The sequence below is a fragment of the Apus apus genome, chromosome 17 (assembly GCF_020740795.1).
Source record: "Apus apus isolate bApuApu2 chromosome 17, bApuApu2.pri.cur, whole genome shotgun sequence".
NCBI classification, from domain to species: Eukaryota; Metazoa; Chordata; class Aves; order Apodiformes; family Apodidae; genus Apus; species Apus apus.
Window position 1 is genome coordinate 9,377,484 of NC_067298.1, and position 18,361 is coordinate 9,395,844.

Consider the following 18,361-nt stretch of genomic DNA (forward strand, 5'->3'; position numbering starts at 1 on the left):
ATTGCTATTGTTAGAATGTTTACAGATAAGCAAATCTTGAAGGTCAAAAATCCTGTTCTTAGTAATTCTTGTATAAGGTAATCTTCTTGTGTAGCAATGAGGAGTGATCTCATGTCGCCATGGGTACCTGAATCATTCCTGTCTAACAGCAACATCCTCCCTTCCCATCCCCTTCCCTTAAGTCATTACACAGACAGAAAAAAAAAAGAAAAAGAAGAAAAAAGGAAGATGTCTACGAGAAAAGGTTCATGTGTGATGCAAATGATGGATTGGAGGAAAGACTCCTCTTTGAGAAGAGGCACTGCCAGCCTCTCTCATCCCAGTTGAGATGATAAATTAGTTAGTACTTGACTGTGACCAGTATGAACTTGGCCCTGAATGCTCCAAAACCCAGAGTCCAACATATTTTTAGTGTTCACTAGAATGCCCACCTGTCGACATCAAAACCACCCAAGTTGGGTGGGTGACTTTGTCCCCATGGCAGCCTCAAGCAGGGGGATGCACAGCAAACTCTGCTGCAGCTGTGACCTGTGTTAGACCAGCACAAGGAAACTGGGAAACTGCTGAAATCCAGATAATGGGGGAGAAGTAAGACCAGCTGATTATGACAGGGACATTGCAGGGAAGCACAGAGCATGGTAAAATGAGTTTTAAAAACAAAACAAACCTTAAGTACACCATGTTTCTCTGGGCTCTAATACCTGCTAGATGTAGCTTTCCTTGGTGGTTTTGTAACATCTAAAGGAAAGAAAAGAAAATGAAGAGGAAGTAAAGTGTACAGGCCTTGCTGGTGCCAGGCTACAGCTCCCTGAATGTCAGCTTTCCTCCCTGCTACAGCATGGAAGTGTTTGGTCTCTGCTAAACCATGCTTTGAGTTCATGTGGATGGATCATGTACATCAAAGACCTGGAGCAACAGCTTCTAGAGGCTGAGAGCATGGCTGTGGATCAAGACTTCTGCCTTTGCCTATATGGATGGGAGGGACTGGAATTTAAATTTGGGTCTTTGTGCTGAAAGTCTTTATGCAATCTTATTTTAAGGGGAAATACCTGCCCCCCCACCACAACAACAAAAAAAAAAGCACTCTCCAGGAAGGGGGATCAAGTGGTGCAAGCTGCACTTTTTTTTCTTGCTAGCAGGATTTCCTTTTTAATAAAATATTTCTGACTCCAGTAATATGCAGCAGCCAGGTCAACCAGAAACCTCAGCTGGAAGGTTTGGACCTGCAGCTTCTGGCAACAGGACAATATAGTGGAAATCAGATAAAGCAGCTTGTACATACCACCTCGATGTGAATTAGGACTGTCCTTTGTGGTTCACTGTTGGACAATCAATTTTCAGAATAAGCTCCTTTCTTTTACATGGTCAGGGGGCTTGATTCAACCCTGGAATAAATGGGCAGCTAACAACGGGCCAAACTCAGCTTGGATGTAGCTCTAATTAATTAAGAGTAGCATCGGGGATAAATTTGGCGAGGAGTGTTTAAGTGATTGCCTTCAGAGACAGGGAAGAAAAACCCTTGCTTAGCTCACTGCATCCAGCTCTTCAAATGCAAATTAACCTGTCAACATCTGCAGGCAGCCCCACAGGACAGCTGCAAAAAGGAGCTCCCAGCACCCAGAAGAAGGGCTGGAAATGTTTAGTCCCAAACAGCTATTTTCTAAAATAATTTCTAGTAAATAAGAATACATTTAAAGTGGTAAGCTGAGCATCTGCTACACGAAATGAATGGAGGACAGCATGCGAAAAGAAACATATGCCAAGTATGCACTTCAGATGCATTGACTACTTGCCTCCAAAACAGAGCGAATTTAAACATATTTGCAGCAAACACGGAGGAAAAAATTGCCTCTGCAACCCAAAGAAGAGCCTCAAATGACAGCACAATTTCAGCTTGGCCATACCTTGCCTTCCCCACCGTGGCAGGGAGCAGTTGCTGTACTTCAGCTGCTGCCTGGCTGGCTTTTCGGAGGCACATGGCAGGAATGCTGAGCCCAGACAGCTTTTGTTTGGAGCAAAGAATGTTCCTTTACCAGTACATTTAAAAACCAAGTCACTGCTGGAGTCAAATCATACCAGATTTGGTCCACAAGAGAGAAGATAGGAAAATAGCCCTGTGCTTTTTATAAAGTATCTTCGATGCCAGCGGAAGAGCTGGTGACATCCCTACTGGGACTGATTCAGCAACGGGGACAAGGGGAAGCGAGCTCCAGGGCTGCAAGGGGATTGCTCGTGACTCAGTCTCTGTCTTCAATACACTGCAACTCAGGGAACTGCATTTCAATATTTTGTTCAGCCCTTTATCCTCAGAGGAAATTTCTACTGACTTAAGTGAAGCCTTTACTTACAAACCAAGAACGGGATATGGCCCCTTCAGCAGGTGAGAGAAGGAGAGGTTGGAATTCAGCTCTGAAGGGTGCAACTGTTCCTCCCAAGCAGCATGCAGGAACACTTTGCTCTTGCTTTCAGTACAACAGGGTTATTTTTGTTTTGTTTTGTTTTTTATCTTGTCAGGGGAATAATCTCTCTACCAAGCCCAGGACATATGTGCCCTCTGTCAATCTGCTGAGGTTTTGCTAACTTTGTGGTTATGCAGCCAGGATCTCTGGATCCTGACATGTCCTCTGGTCCTCTTGGGGGAGAGGGAAACTAGGATGGAAACATGCCACAAGCAGCTTCTGCAGAAATCATTTTGCTATAGTAATGTGGTATAATTAAACAAGACACAAAAATCCCACCTTTATAAACAGCCCTGGCTGGTGCCAATTATTTTACTCATCTGTGGGTTTTCAGCCTGAATCCAGGCTGAAGGAACAGTGAAGATCTCACTTGACAGAGTTGGGCTTTATCCTGTTCACCTTGGTACACTGTGGCATCTCACTAACCAACACAAAATGAGCAAATGAAAGAGAAAAGCCTCTGGAAAAGCTAGAAACCTGCCTGACACAACTGTGGTTCCAGGGAGAACCTGAGAACAGAGATACCGCTTCCCACCCCTTCACAGCAGCTTCAACTCTTCGCTTGGGTTTGTGTCAATATTCCCCCTCCTCCCTGATCCTGGGAGCTACAATTATGGACACAAAGAGCCTCCGTTGTAACAGCAGTGAACTGACATGGCCCAGAGCAGAGCTGGGGTTTTAAATCCCTGTGGCTTGCAGAGCAGCACAGTGTGCTATTGAGCGCCTGCCCACCATGGCAACAGCGCTGGTGCTCCAAGTGTCCCATCTCCACAGTGCCCCTGGGCCTTGCCTTGACATCTTCATTGTTCCACAGCCAAATAAATAAATAAATAAAGCAAGCAAGGGACGGGGGGGGGGGGCCTGCAAAAGCAATGCAAAAATATGGAATGCTGCACAGCCGGGTTACTTAATGGTTAATTTAGAAAGGAAGATATCATTAAAAACGTATGAAGGTGGCTGCACATTGATGCTGGATAAATATTTAAAGGGATGCCTCTCGTAAGGGCAGCATTCCAAGCTGCACCTAAAATAACGTGTGCAAAGGAAAATTAAAAGAATATTTCACCATTTGGGCTTGTATAATCTGCCTTCGAAAGGCTTTTTCAGCCCAGCTACTGTACATTAGTATGGGAAACAATATCAGGCTAAACTGATTTTTTGGTGTAATTCTACCAAAGTCAGCAGAGTTAAATTGAAGATGATTTTTCTGGCCTTTTAAATAGAGTGTAATTTTCTCTGTGGGTAGTTATTAAATTCTATTGAGAGAGACTGCTGTTGCTGCTGTTGGAAAGGCTTTCTGGAGAGGTCACTCTGTCCCATGTGAATAGCACCAGCGAAAAACCAGAAGGTTTGTAGTTTTTACAACTCGAATAGTCCCAGAGGGCTCTAACCACACCACACATCACTGCCTGACCCAAAGCTAAGAGCACGTATCTGCTCTGAGCTGAGATATCCTGGCTTGACATCCACTCCTACATCACAGAAATTCTGCCTGTAGAAATCGCTTCAAATATTGGAGGGGGCATTGCAAAAGACATCCATGTGGACATTTGTCCCATCTCCATCAGAGAAGACATAATCCCTAAGTACATTCTCTGTGGCTCGGCTGTTCTATGTTGCCATTGTGGGGCTGGTTAGGGTTTGGAACCTTTTCATCAGCTGTCCTAAGGCAGATGGAGAAAGGAATTCCCCAGCCTTCTTACCCTGTGCTCTGATTCCTGTAGCCTCATCTGCACATGGACCAATTTGAAGGATGCAAAAATGTCCCACTGCATGTCCTCATGACATGACAGACATCTTAAGGCTGAATATATTCTAGACTCAAGGGTTCCTACTTTTTTGGCATTGACAAGATTAGTGTCTGGGAAGCTCTCAAAAGGCACCTCAGAGATGATGGTCTCAAGCGGGTGGATCGCCCCTCACATGAAGCACTGAGCCAGGTACCCAAACTGCAGAGATGGGCAAGAGCCACGATGCAGCACAGCATGAACCTTCTGCAAGTTGACACAGGCAGGACCCCACCCAGCACACCCATTTCCAGAACTGCTCTTTCAAGGCACCAGAGTTTTCTTTCTGCCTACAGCAGCAGCTCAGCTGTCTAGCCAAGGACCCTGCCTGGTCTTGTAGAAATCAGAAACTTAATTCTCAGGCAATGCAGCACCAAACTTTGTCTGGATTGTGCATAAATCAAGATAAACCTTGGCTTAAATGGAGGCCAAACCCAGAGAATTATTTAACCATTTTACAAAAAGCCTAACTGGAAAGATACTGGGGATGAAAAATGGGAACACACGTGGCCTCGTAATTTATGTATATATTTAACTTCCCACTGGTGAAATTAAAATGCAAAACAGTATCTCTAAACAAAATGTGCAGCTCTGTTCCTTGAGACAGTTAAAAATTAAATGGACAAAGCAGATACCAGAGGATCTATTCTTACCCTTCTAGCACTTTGGGCTAGATCATAGGTATTTTCTGTCTCTCAGCTACAATGCTGAGCTCCCAGAAAGGATTCTCTGTGCGATACAGCGAAGCTCAGCAATAATTACCCATTGTGCTATGTGATGAGCCATCCTTTTGGTTCCTCAGTAACCCGTGCACCTGGACTTCAGCTAAAACCAAATAATATGCACAGAAAACATTTTTATGTAAGAGGAGGTGAACATCACTGAAAATCAGAGAGCCTTTGTACGGCATGCCAAACTGCTGAAGCGAAAAAATGTCTTCAGTGAAAGGGCTCAGATGTGAGCATGTTTCAGTGCACAGCTCCAGGAAAAACTCTGATAATAAATGTGAGCTTGTTATCGTTGCTTTTCAGTGGGAAGTAAAGCCGGAAGCAGGGTCATGCTGGCTAATTGAAGCTTACATTTTCATTCAAGCACTGCATTTTAATTATAAACTGGTGACACAAGTGTCACTTAGTTCTTATCCTGTTTTAAGTGTGCATATGTATAAAAAATACTTTCAGCTATTAATGCATTCTTGTGATCATATTTGTTATCCTACATTATGTCTACCAGGCACGTGTCTAATGACATGTTTGGTACATGCTAATTCTTCTGCCTCTTTTAGCAGAGGACTTGCACACACGTTTTGGGCTGCACACGGTGCCAGTTGGCCACCAAAACAGGTGCACATTAATGCTAGAAAATCAGCACCAGGAACAGTGTACCCATATTCTGGCCAGCTGCAACCACTTGCTCAGCCTTCCAGGGGCAAAGCAGTCATGCCAGAAAAAGGGATAACCTGTAGGAGCAGCTGCATGCAGCATTGACTCCTGGAGATGCTGACGGTGAGGTCCTGGCTGCCCAGGTCTGGCCCTGATCCTCCACCACTTGCCCTTCATCCAGTGCTCCTCTGATCCTGTGGAGTCGAGTTTTTTGGCTCTCTGTGTGGCCAAAGCCCTGGGTAAGACTTGGAATTCAGGTGGAAAATTTCTGGCCTGTTTTTCCTTCTCTGCGGGGTTTTGCTGCTGTGGCCAAAGACTGTCTCCAGCTAGAACACTGCCATTTATATACAGGAATTAAAATAAAAAGAGATAAAAGGTCACTGGGAATTGGCTACTGAGAGACACAAAAGCAGTCATTAAAAATCAGACAAGAACACAAGCAAAAACAAGGAAATATCCCTAGAAAGCAAGTTATGAGGATAAACCTCTTTCACAGACATTGCATGGAATGGGATAGCTATTTTTTTCCCCTCTTAATTTGCTACCAAACTATAAAGAGGATTCTATTTTAATAACCACTACCGTAGCGGGACACTGCAAATGAATTGTTAAAATGGTTATAATGAGAAGTAATACTGTGAATACAGCCCTAGCATCCTTCCTAAATACTACGTTTTATTGCAGGTCTTGCATCTTTAAGGATCCCAAAGCAACTCCCAAACCGTCTGCATCTGCCAACGCTAGAGGCAAGGGCACGAGTACAGCAAAACGTGCAGAGCAAAGGAGAAATGCTCCCTGACCTCTGAAGCAAACCTCCAGCCTGCTGAGGAGACCCACAGGATGTTTCATCTCATGATTAGCAGATACTGGCATAATCTTGGATGAACATTTTTGGAAACACCTAAGTACCTTTAAAAATGAAATCCCATTGACTCCAGATGCATCGTAAGCTTCAAAGACAAACCTTCCCTGGAATGCCAGGGAGAGCTCGTGTGCCACAGGCTCTGAAAAGCCTGCTCAGCATCCCAGAGCATCTTTTGTCGACAGACAAAACCGTGTTTGCACAGCGGGCAGAGCTGGGGGGAGGTGGGCCAGCTCTGATCCAAACGTGGGGTGGGCAGATCCAAGCAGTGAGAAACCTGAGCCAAGAAACTCATCCTCATGCCAGGCTGGTTGGCGTGGGCACATTGAGGCAGAAACGCAGAGGGGCTGCTGGACCAGGGCTGTGTCCTACTGGTCTGTCTGGAAGAGGCTGGTCTGTCTGCAGAGAGCACACTGCTGAACCCAGAACTGCTGTACTGGCAAATACCTGACACTCTGCTGCCTGCTGGAGAGGGATAAGGGCCCACCTGGTCAGGGTTAGCCACTCCAGTCTTAAGAAGCCATTTCCAAACTGTTACTTAGCTCCCTGATTTACTACTTGATATTATATCATCCGGGATACCTCTGCTTGATACTGATGTTTTCCAACAGTTCCCCTAACAAAACCCAGTTGAAATTGTTAATAGTGCTGCTGAGCTGTAATCGTACTGAATAGACTGCTGTAAGATGGGTGTTTGTCAGGTGGAAGAGCAGGACTAGGGGAGGCTAAATTTGGGAGGAAATAGATGAAGAGTCTGTGGCTCTCCCTCTGTAACCCACACTCGAAACCAAGTTCCTGAAGTTTTAGCAGTTCACAGTTGCCAGCCAGTAATGTCCCCACCATCAGCAAAGGCCCATCTGGAGAAGCACGGTCTGTTTGGGGCTATTTCCTCACTGGCTGAAGTAGCAGAGCTTTGTTCAGTGTATCTTCATGATCTACGTGGATAAAAACGTGATGCAACATAACACAACTTGCTGTATTATCAGCTTGCTAAAAAAACCCTAAGACACAAAGAAACCAACTCCAGCTAATTTTGCATTAAAATGTATGCAAATATGTAAAGAAGCATTGCTGTGGTTTACCTGAGTTCAGAATACCCACTGGGCAGTGATGATTAAAGCCTACTATTGCCATTAGTGAGTCAGACACAAAACAATATTACTCACTTCCATATCTGGCTACCTTTGGAAACTCAGCCTAAACAGTCACAAGGTCTTCCAGCACTAAGAGTTTGCTATTTCATTTGCTTGTGGGCAGCTGAATGCTGGGGCCTGAGCTTTTAAAAAAACCACAACAACGGCATGGGAATTCTCACCACAAAATGATCCAGTCTCTTGCTAACAGCCATCACGGGTACTCAGTGAGCCAGCAGCCAGGTAGGCACAGCACTGAGGTATGTGCAATAAATTGTATCTTAGATTTGATTCTATTTAGGCAATGTACCTCTGGTGAGATCCTATTTCAAGTCATAATTGTGACATGTCATGGTTCCTTTTTAATGCCTTGCAGCAACACTAGATACAGCATGCCTCTGGGATGCAAGCAAGACACAGTACCAATCCCAGCGTTGTGGAATGCTATAGATTTGGACAGGAGAAAATATTCAGTCATCCATATTCGACACAAAATCGCATTATTTAAAATGTATATCTGGGAGAAAACTGATCTGAAACCTCTGGAAGAAAATTGGCAGTGACTTAAATATGGTTATTAACTAAATCTGAAAAAAACCCAAAGCTGGCAGCTAGACAAGGCTGGTAATTCCTCACTGAACTGGGTGCCTCTCCCACTCGAGCAGGGGATGCTTCTCGCTTCTGAGAATCTTTGAAGTATCTGCCATTATCAAGCTAACAGGACTGGCTAAGTGAGAAGCATTCATAGGGCATAACTAAGTGGCACAATTCCAAAGCAGCAATTAAAAGGCGGAATGCTTGAAAAAGAACAATAAAAGAGGTTAATTCATCTCAGGGCCTGGCAATCTGCACAGGAAATACTGTCATTCCATAACGCACTCTCCCTTGTCCGCCTCTCCCTGCCGTTCCTGCGTAGGTATCATTTAGCATTCCTTCACATACAACACTTGACAAAAAAATGACTCAATTCTATTGAAGAAGAGCTTTAAGTGCTATTTGAGCCTGAAGAAACACAGTAAAACAGTAGAGGAAACGGAACCCACACCTCATACCTTTGACAAGTGCATGATTACACCGTTTTCATGGGCAGGAGGGCAGAGAGATGCTGGAGAGCCAAGAAGTGAAATTAAAAATCCTAAATTTCTGCCTGGGGCAGTATCCACCAGTTTTCTAAAGAAAAACTCTTGCTCCATCATTGAAAAGCTAATTTAGAAGGTACCTTCTTAGCAGAAGGGAAGTCATAACATTTCAGCAAGGAGAGGCAAAAAGAGAATGAGAACAAAGATGTTCAGACCACAGGATGCCACAAGGAGGAGAGGAAGAAGAGCTGGCCTGTCCACGAGCCAAAATCAAGAACTGCTTCAACACTTTCACTGCATTTGACCCACAACATGCAACAACTGGTAAAAATGCCCCCAGAAATCTAGCTAAAGTCTGTCCAGGCTGGGCCATCCATCCTGCAGGCAGCTTGCCCTAAGGCTTGCTATTTTAAGAGATTAGAGAGGCCACCTATCATTATCATTATAATCAATCCCAAAATAGAGAAAGTCACAGTCTCAGACCTTGCTGTGGTCCCCAGCACCTCTATGTGCCCCTCACAATAGCCAAAACAACCACTCTGGAAGAAAAAAAATATGAGTAGAAGCACAGGGAAGAGTCACCTTCCACTCTAGAATTTTGAAGGTTAAATGAACTGATGTACTTTGGAGACAAACTAAAGGAAATCTAAAGGAAACAACTATCTGGTAATAGAGGAGATGGAATAAAATATATTGTAATTTAACAAAATATGCTGAAGAAGTGGAAGACTTTAGGGTAAGACACAGAATAGTAAGAAGCCCTGCACAGCACAGGAGCTGTCTACTGAAAACATCCTTTTCTTCTGAAGTCATAAATGTGTATCAGCCTTTCAGACATATGGGCAGTTGTGCATTTATCCTGTTTATTTTACTACTCCTGTGCATCCTGCCTTGCCATCTGTTGGTAAGAATTTGGATGCTGAACCATAAGTCTGTGACATAATAAATACCAGTAAACAGAGATCTAAAACTAAGATAAGCACAAAGTCATGTTTGGAAGCAGGGCCAGGTTTTCAGTTCAATAGTATGATTTATTTCCTGAGATGAGTCTTGGCTCAGAAAAGAGGGACCAGCAGGAAAAGGTCCAACTGAAGGGACAGATCTACGATCCCTTCTCTTATATTGGCTTCATACTGGCATAATTCCACTGCCTTCCTAGAAAGCAGTTAAATTTATGTAGATGGAGAATCAGGCTTAATCCTGTCCCTCAAGGAAGACATGCTTAAACACAAAACATTGCATGTATAAAACATAAGTTGCAAGCAAAATGCTTCAAACCCAGATAAGCAGTGTTCACACACCCTCTCTGGGCTGGGCAGCCCTAACGCCGTGTCCCAGTTTCTCCACATCTTCTTTTATTAGTAGTATGAGAGGAAAGCGGGTGGGAAGGAAGCATATTTATTCCTCCTAGTCAGAGCAGGAAGATAAGATAAATGGTCCCAAAACAGGCAGGAAGCCTAGCGAAGCCCAGCTCCACAAGCCTCCTCCATCCATCCTCCTCCTCCCTCTCCAGTCCCAGTTTGGGGATGCAGAAGTTCCTGCTCAGCTCTCTGACACCCAGACCACAGACACCAACTAAATACCTGGGTGCTGAGAGGTTTTAATAACAAACTTCAAATTACACCCTGTACCTAAGTACTCCTACAGCCTCAAACGAATGAAAAAAGGAGATGAAAGGCTACAGAATGGAGGTATCAGAGATATTTACACCTGGAAAGACTCTGACCAGAGCTCAGTGGCATGACCTGGGCAGATGCAACACAGAGTGACCCACGAATGGGACAGGATTCACTAGAGAAATAACTACTGTGATGAAATTTTACAGCAACAAAAAAATACTTTGACACACTTGCTGGTCTCACCAGTCTGCACTGGCGAGGGTTAGGAGAGCTGCCAGAAGGCAGGGCAAGCCCTGAGGAGGTACAACAGCTACAAGCTCCTGCCAGTATCTAAAAATAGTAATAAAAGCCCACGGCAGAGGGTCAGTGAAAGGCAATGGCAGCTGGAAGAAGCCCAAAGACTACATTAGGTTACACTGAAAGGTCCCCAAGAGCCCCAAAATGACTTACTGTGGCTCTGACAGATGATACCACAAATGCCACCTGTCAACCACCTACAATATGAGCATAATTATATCCAGAATAAAAAAGTTATCTGCAGCACAACACAGCCACAGGTATCCTATCTGTATTGCCCAGTGCCTTCATGACTCTTCCCACAGAACACTTCTGAAACCTAGCAAAGATTCATATTACCCACATCACATCTTGCACAGAGGAAGAAGTTTTACAGCTGGCTTACATGTGCTTTCATTGGTTTGCAGCCCTGGGGGATCACTGCTAATGCACAGAAAGCCTTTAGGATCTAAGTCTTGCATTGGGCTGTGTGACACATGGAGAGCCCTGGAGAAAAAACCCAAACCCTCATGTAGCCTGATAGCTCCCCACAGCCTGTGCAGTAGATCGAGCTCAAGAAAGCAGATTAATTCATTGAAGTGACATATATTCAGTCAATTAGCTTCAGATCCCTGTTTCACAGAGTCTCAGGAAAAGTGGACGTTTTGTTACATCAATACGGTCACCTGAGAACCTTTGTCACAGATGTTCAAAGAGGCACAGTTAGGAGATCCATGCTTTTTGATCTGGGAAGAGAAGAGATAATCCCTTAACCCAACTGCTGCTGACAGCTCCTCCAGCACAAAATTTCTCACTATCTTAAAATCTGTTCTACTACGGCCAATATATGGAAGAGATCGAACTCTGCGTTCCTAAAGATTGCTGCAAATTCATAAATTCTCTCTAGCAAATGGAATGCTCCTGAAAAAAACCCACCTAAGAAGGCTGTCAAAAATCACTCCATCAGCTGCTGACAAAACCGTGCTGCTTCAACCACTCTTGCAAAGATGATGTTGGAGCTCTAAGATCTGCTTTTAAAAACAATGAGTGCAGCACAGGCACCTTCTCATCAGTAGGTGTTTTACCAAGGAATCAGAGATGGTATGAGAAGGATGCATGGAAAGAAAGAATGAAAACATGGGCTGAAGCTCAGAAAAGTCCTCCTCTAACGTATTTACATTAGTTTTGGGAAATTTGTGGATGAAAGTTCACTCTGTAATACCTGCACAAAATGTGTCTCTGCTCTCCAAGCAGTAGGCAAGCACCTCCATGGCAGAGACACCCTTTGTGTGTCCTCCATTTGCAGCGACCTTCTTCTGCAGCCTGAGCACAGCCTCACATGCCTGTAAAGACTGAGAGCAGCCATCCCTGAATCCACCTCCTTGTGCTCGTGGATATAACCTCAGAGGTAGGTCATGTCTGATATTAAATTGATACAACATTTCCTCCTTGACAAATAAAACTTGGGCAATAGCCCTGGAAGAGAAATCCTGCGCTGGACTGAGCTTATTACACGTAGCGGTGGTGCTGGGACTTCATAGCTCTGCTTTGAGAATACTAAGGAATTTTCATTCTACTTGGATGAGCCATGAATTTGCAGTATTGATGGATGGCAGCCTTCCTTTATTTGCTTGCCTCAAACATTTGTCTAAGCATTTTTATTTTGTTTTCAAGAGTATCCATGGAAGCAGCGCACGTGCGTGCTGCAGTTCCCATGTTTCTGAGCATTCATCCGAGCTGGAGGACTTGCAAATAATTGTGCAAATGTGGGTTTGTGCAAGTTTTCAAGTCATAAATGATGTTCTTGCTCCTTTCTCCCAATTATAAATGTTCCAGCCACCCACTCAGGAAGGACACATGATTCCACGTGAACAAAATAACCAATTGCACCACTTGAAAAGTAAACGGCAAACAGGGAATACTGAAAGCAGCAGACACAACGGGTTCAAAGACACTCATATGCTGAAGTGTTCAATAAAATATTCTTTGAATAAATTTAAATTACAAGTACATTACTTGATTTCATATCTTGTTGTCACAGGGCCTGCAGAGCTCTATTGTGAGCTGTCCTATTAACTTCAGCATGATTGTTCACCAAGATAAGCAGCTCCAGTAGAAAATGTGGTGCTTTCAAAATATTTTTTCTAGGCAAATATTTTAATAGCAGGTCCTCCTTGTGAGCAAGACTGTGCAAGGTTTACATAGTTGTGCTGCACACTGACCATAGGATTAGAGGCTGCTGGAAAATTATGGTGGTTTAATCTCTCTTTCTCAGATTAGTTTGGCCATGAAGGATTATTTGTAAGATTCAGCATTTCCTCTGTTTGGAAGATTCTGGTCTTCACCACCTTGACAGGGACCCACAGCTTGTGACAACTGTAGCTCAAGTGTGGACACGGGACATAACAGCAATCCCTTGAAATGGGGCTGATTTGTTCTTCTTGTTAATAAGTGGCTTGGGAAGCAGACTTCAGGCATGGCCAGGATGACTTCTCCAGGAACTTCTTCCTCTGGTGATAGTTTGGCTTCAGGTGTCAAAACTGCAGTAATTGTAGGTGCCTTGGCCCCAGAAAACCAAAACCAGCTTTGCCAGGGAGCCCCTGGACCATTTCACTGCAGGGACTCAGCTGAGTCCCATCCACTTCTGCTACATGCACATTCATACCGAGAATCATTTTAAACAGTTTCCTACCTAAAGCAATTACCTTGGATATAAGTTTTAAAAATCCACGCAGAAATGCTTCTATTGTTTAAAATCCACTCAATGAGCCTCCTACCTCCACCTTTGACAAACATGCTAAAAGAACAAAATTGAGATTATACAGGCAAGAGTTTGACTGATGTTTCATTAATGCTATTTCTCGAGTGACTAAGCTCATAGTAGTATCAACTACTAGTACTGAAACATGATTTCATCCCCAAGACAACGGCAGCTCCAAGGATAATGTGCTGGGTCCCTAAAATGTATCACTCCAGTTGCCATTACGGTGCTAATTTGTTGGAAAATGTGGTCCTGAAGATGAGAAACAGGAAAACACTGAAGAACAGTTAGAAGGTTATTCTGTTTCATTCTGTTTCAACAGCTTTGCTTGAAATCTTGTGATGTGGGGTGCTGGACAGGTGACTGCTCAAAATCAAGTCACAGGTTGTTTCATGGATATAGTCGAGAAATATTTTAATGGAAAATTTCAGCTGACCTGAAATTTACTCCACAAAATGCTTCATTCATATCAGAAGCACTTTGAGAGGCTGTTCAAGGTATTTTCAGCTTTTGCACATTTGTGTCTTAGATTTGTCTATTTATTTATATTTTTTTTTTGAGGTAAGAATGAAACGGTGCTTAAGATCATTAAAATTAATTAATATCAGACCATTTTATCACATACAAAAATCTATAACTGAAATTATTTTCTTCCTGTGTATCTCCTCAGAGTTGTAACTACTATGTTACTAAAAGATCCATCTCCTCTGAGTGAGTGATGCTCTGAAACAATCGAGGGGGTGTTGTTTTAAATCACCTTCTAGAAATGGTTTTATTATTTTATGAAACAAAGGGACCTTTCCATGTTGAAATCTAAGTCCCAAGATATGGTTTAAAAAGTGAATATTTTAATGTATCTATAGATGTTTTTCTTACAAAGAGCATACTGAAAATGTAGGAGAGAATGTAGTCTGTGCTCCTCATATCTGTGAACAGATGACAGCTTTCTCAAATTATCCATTCTTAGCACATATCTGACAACTTCAAATTTTTTAACTTCATAATTTGATTATGAGCATTTGAATTTTGAGAAGAAAATTCAATTGCTGCTGAATAGATGGGTCCCATGAAATGTTTTTTTTTGTCCCCTGCCATGATGAGGATGTGAGGTTCACCTGCACACAGCTGCTGGGTGCACTTTTCCCACAGATCCCCTTGCAAATAAAATGTGCTCAGGAAGGCACAGTCACTGCCCCAGCGAAGCACCCTGGGGTCACTGGCCACTGTTTGCTGCCCTGCCTCCTTCTCACCACTTCATGGACTTTTTTTTTTCTTTTTCTTTTTTCTTTTTAAACAAAGTTCTTACTGAATCCCAGTTTAAATAATGGGAAAAATTCCACCAGTTTCAGTCAAAACTGCACTTCATGCCTATGAATGAGATTTCTGGTAGACTTCAGGAAACTCGGGGCTTTCTCCCACAGAAAACAGGCCATGACCAGTCTCAGCAACTCCCACAAGATGCAAACAAACTTATTTTCCATGGAAAACAGAGACTGTGGACACTAGAACAAGCTCAGTGAAGATCACAAGATTCAGTTCAAGTGGAGGATGCTCAGCATCTCTCGAGCAAACTCAGGAGCTCTCAGACACAAGCCCTTCTTTTCAAGGTGTCATAAAAGCCCGTTCCTAGGGTTAGATTTCCTGCAGGAGTTACAAAGCTGGGCATTATCATTACCCGTAAACCTTCACACTTCAGTAACTCCTTCTCTCTTTATTGTCTAAAAAGGTTTTCGTGTCCCGCAGCTATTATACACACGCATGCAATTACTAGGTAGCAAATCTGGTATTTTAAGAGAAAAACGATGTCACAGTGTAGCCTTGTGAGCAGATGGAGAAGATGAGAACAGACATGAGGACGAGGTGCCTCTGCCACAGCTTTTTCCAGGAAGAAAAAAAACCCTCCAAAACCAGCTGCTAGACTCTGAGCTCTAGCTGGGCTCGCCTGGGCTGAGCTGTCTGGCAGTCAGAACAAACCAAGCAACCCGGCTTGTAAAGTTCATGTCTGCTAAGTTGTGCTGATGGAATTAGGTGCACGGAAGCTGATATGCCAAGTGCATTACTGTGGGATGAAAGACTCGGGTGTGCCCTTACACTCGTGAGCCACAAAGCAGCTTGGGCAAAAGTCAGTGCCCTCCCTCCACACCACTGCCTCTCCTCCAGCATCGCTGAGGCTCCATCAGCTGCCGGTGCAGAGGGAAGGGACCCAGCAGGTGAGGGGGTCCAGACCACAGTGGCCCTGGCCCCTGCCTGCTGCGTGTGGCCCTTTCCTGGTTTCCCACGGGCAGAGCTCCACACGCTGGGCTGACAGATGTTGTCTCCCATCTGGGCTTTCCGACCCGCTGTGCCAAAGCCTCCACAGACCCGCGTGTTTCTTTGTCCCGGCAGTTACCGCGGCGCCTGCTCTACAACTCCACCTTCAGAGGGACCCACATGTTTGGCCTGTGCGGGGAACGGGGTGTCCTGCTGCCCATCCCAGCCACGAAACCACATCTTTCTATTTAGTATAATTCAGCCTGACCCTGGGGCTGCATTAAGTAACCCCGACAACGCACTGAAACGCTTGAACAGCAGCATCAACACCTTCAACCAGGTTCCCGGTGTCTCTGCCTGAGGGCAGAGGGGGGGAGGAACGTGGGTTTCTGCTGTCCTGCCTGAGACCTGCAGATGAGCCCTAAAGCCCCTGAGGCCAGAGCCCCGGGGGGTTTCCAGCCCGCCAGGCTGGAGGGCTCAGACGCGCCCCGAAAAGCCCCGAACCGCTCAGGACCCCCTGAAGCCCCGGGGTCCCTTAGCCCCGGGGTGGGGTGGGGGGCGTGCAGGGGCGGTTGCCCCCTTGGGCAGCGCTCCCCCCGGGCAGAGCTCCGCATCCCGCTGCCCGGTTCCCATGGCAATCTCGGAGATGCCGGTTGCCACGGTAACGCCATCCTCCTCCTCGGCCGTGTCCGAGGCAGCGGCTCCCGCTCTGCTCTGCTCGGCGGCTCCGGGCGCTCAGCCGGTCTCCCCGAGAAGTTGCTTCCCCCCCCCGCCCTGGCTCGGCGCGGACCCCCCCGCCCCCGTTACCTTCCAGGCAGCAGATCCTCCAGAGCCCCGAGTGCGTGAGATCGCCCCGCGCCCGCCGCGGCGGCCCCTGCGCCTCGTCCGCCGTGATGTTGGTGCCGTTGCAGATGTGGGCGCTGGAGTAGAGCCAGTAGTCGGTGCCGATGGCGATGGCCATGAGGCTGAAGGCGGCGAAGGCGCCCACCGTGGTCAGCAGCATCTGGACGCCACGGTCACACCACACCATGGTGCTTCATAGTCCCCGCACGGGCGCGGGGCCGCAGGACACCGCCCGGCAGCCGCCGCCCGCGGGAGCGGCCGAGTCACGGGGCGGGGGGCGGAGGCGGGGGGCGGGGGGAGCTGCGGCGGGGCCGGGCTCTGCTGCACCGCCCCGGCCGCGGGAGGAGGGGCCGCCCGGCCCCGGACCCCCAGGGAGCTGGGGGGGGAGACCCGCCCGGCCCCCGACGTGCTGCCGCCCCGGCGGGCAGGGAGCGGCCCCCTGCCCCGCGGCCCGGGGGGGGGTTCGAGCCGCGCTTTGTTCCTTCGCTCCCGGGGCCGGCGGCGGGAACGCGGCGCCTCCTCCGAAGCGGCAACTTCACGGGGGATGGAAGGTGTGAGCGGGCGCGTGTCCCGCTCTGGCCCCCTCCCCTCCCAAGCTCCAAAGCCCGGCCAAAAACCTGGCTGGAGATCAGGGAGGTGCGGCCCACCTGGTGGGCGCAAAGCTCCGCACCTGCGCTGCGAGCGCTCGCGTGGGTGTGCACCCCTTCCCCCGGCTGCGGAGCCCGCCCGGGAGATCGCCCTAGAAATGGTGCCAAGAACAGCGGGGAAAAACTGTTGCGATCCCGAGAGGGGCCCCAGTGTCAGGGAGCTACGGCCGAGGGGACGTGGCGGTTTGCTCAGGTCTCCTTCCTGCAGCCTCGCTCTGCCAGCAGTGCCCAGCGACCAGGTTGTAAGCGAGTATTTGGGTTGCTGGTTTTCTCCTGTTTGGGAAGGGACGGAGAGAATCCAGCACCCAAAAATATTTTCCCTTGGAAAACCAAGGGGAGAGAAATACCGACACCATTTTTCATCGTGTTATCCTGCCTTCCACCCCTGACTCTCATCCCTGCCAGTTGACAAGTCGGTCCTGCCTCCACCTCATCCGAGTGACAAGCCAGATGAATGGGAAGCTTTCCTGATCAGCTAATGCGTTTGTGTGGAGGGAACATGGCAGCACACCAGTGCTCTGTATACGAATTAGGGAGTGGGAGGACAAGAGCTACAAACCTCGAGAAATAACAGCACTCTTACCCAGCAGTGCGGGGATGGCTGCGGGTGCTCGTACAACCCCACAGCTCAGCAAACCAATGCAGAGATGCTTTTCAGCTGCTCCTTCTTTTCATAAAAGCTAGGAAAGCAAAAAAGAAAATACAAGTTAAATCTGGTCTTTATTTCACAGAGACCTAGGCACATTGCTCAGACTGAAGCCTATAAAGGTAGAAGAGCTCCAAAGTTAGATTCCTTGGTTTAAGCATGTAAATGATGCTGCCTTTTTTTTTTTTTTTTCTTCCAGTTGTAGTTTGTAGGTCTATCAGTGCCTTTGCAAAATCTCCTTCTAAATGAATGTCTCCATTAGGGATGGAAGATTGAAGTCAGGTAAACTCAAAAGCAGAGTGAAGCCTCATCCAGAATAACTGGATCGAGCATTTAAGTTTAATGAGGTTCAACAAACTTCTCATTTAAAATATATGTTTGTACCTCTGGGCTTTGGGGGTTTGGACAGAGTGGGAAAATGAGATACCGAAACAGCAGGAGAGAAGCTATTTCCATAGCTTTTTAAACCTATTGAGCCTTAATTAATATTATTTATTTGCATTACTGTATTGCATGAGAGAGCTGCTTATGGCTCCCTGTCCACAGCAAGGAGCAGGGGAAGGGCTGTGGGGGCTGTAACCAGGGCTGGGTTCCCACTTGGCTCAGAAGTATTCTCA

General features: G+C 46.3%; 1 protein-coding gene across 1 annotated transcript in view; it reads right to left on the minus strand.

Annotated features, from left to right (window-relative positions):
* The window catches only part of CACNG4 (calcium voltage-gated channel auxiliary subunit gamma 4), a 39,691-nt gene extending 22,981 nt beyond the window's left edge, over window positions 1-16,710 (minus strand). The window contains exon 1 of the mRNA XM_051635267.1: window positions 16,416-16,710. Within this exon, the coding sequence (XP_051491227.1) occupies window positions 16,416-16,638 (223 nt within the window). The 5' untranslated portion in view covers window positions 16,639-16,710. The remainder of the gene's footprint in view (window positions 1-16,415) is intronic.
* Window positions 16,711-18,361: the final 1,651 nt, after the last annotated feature.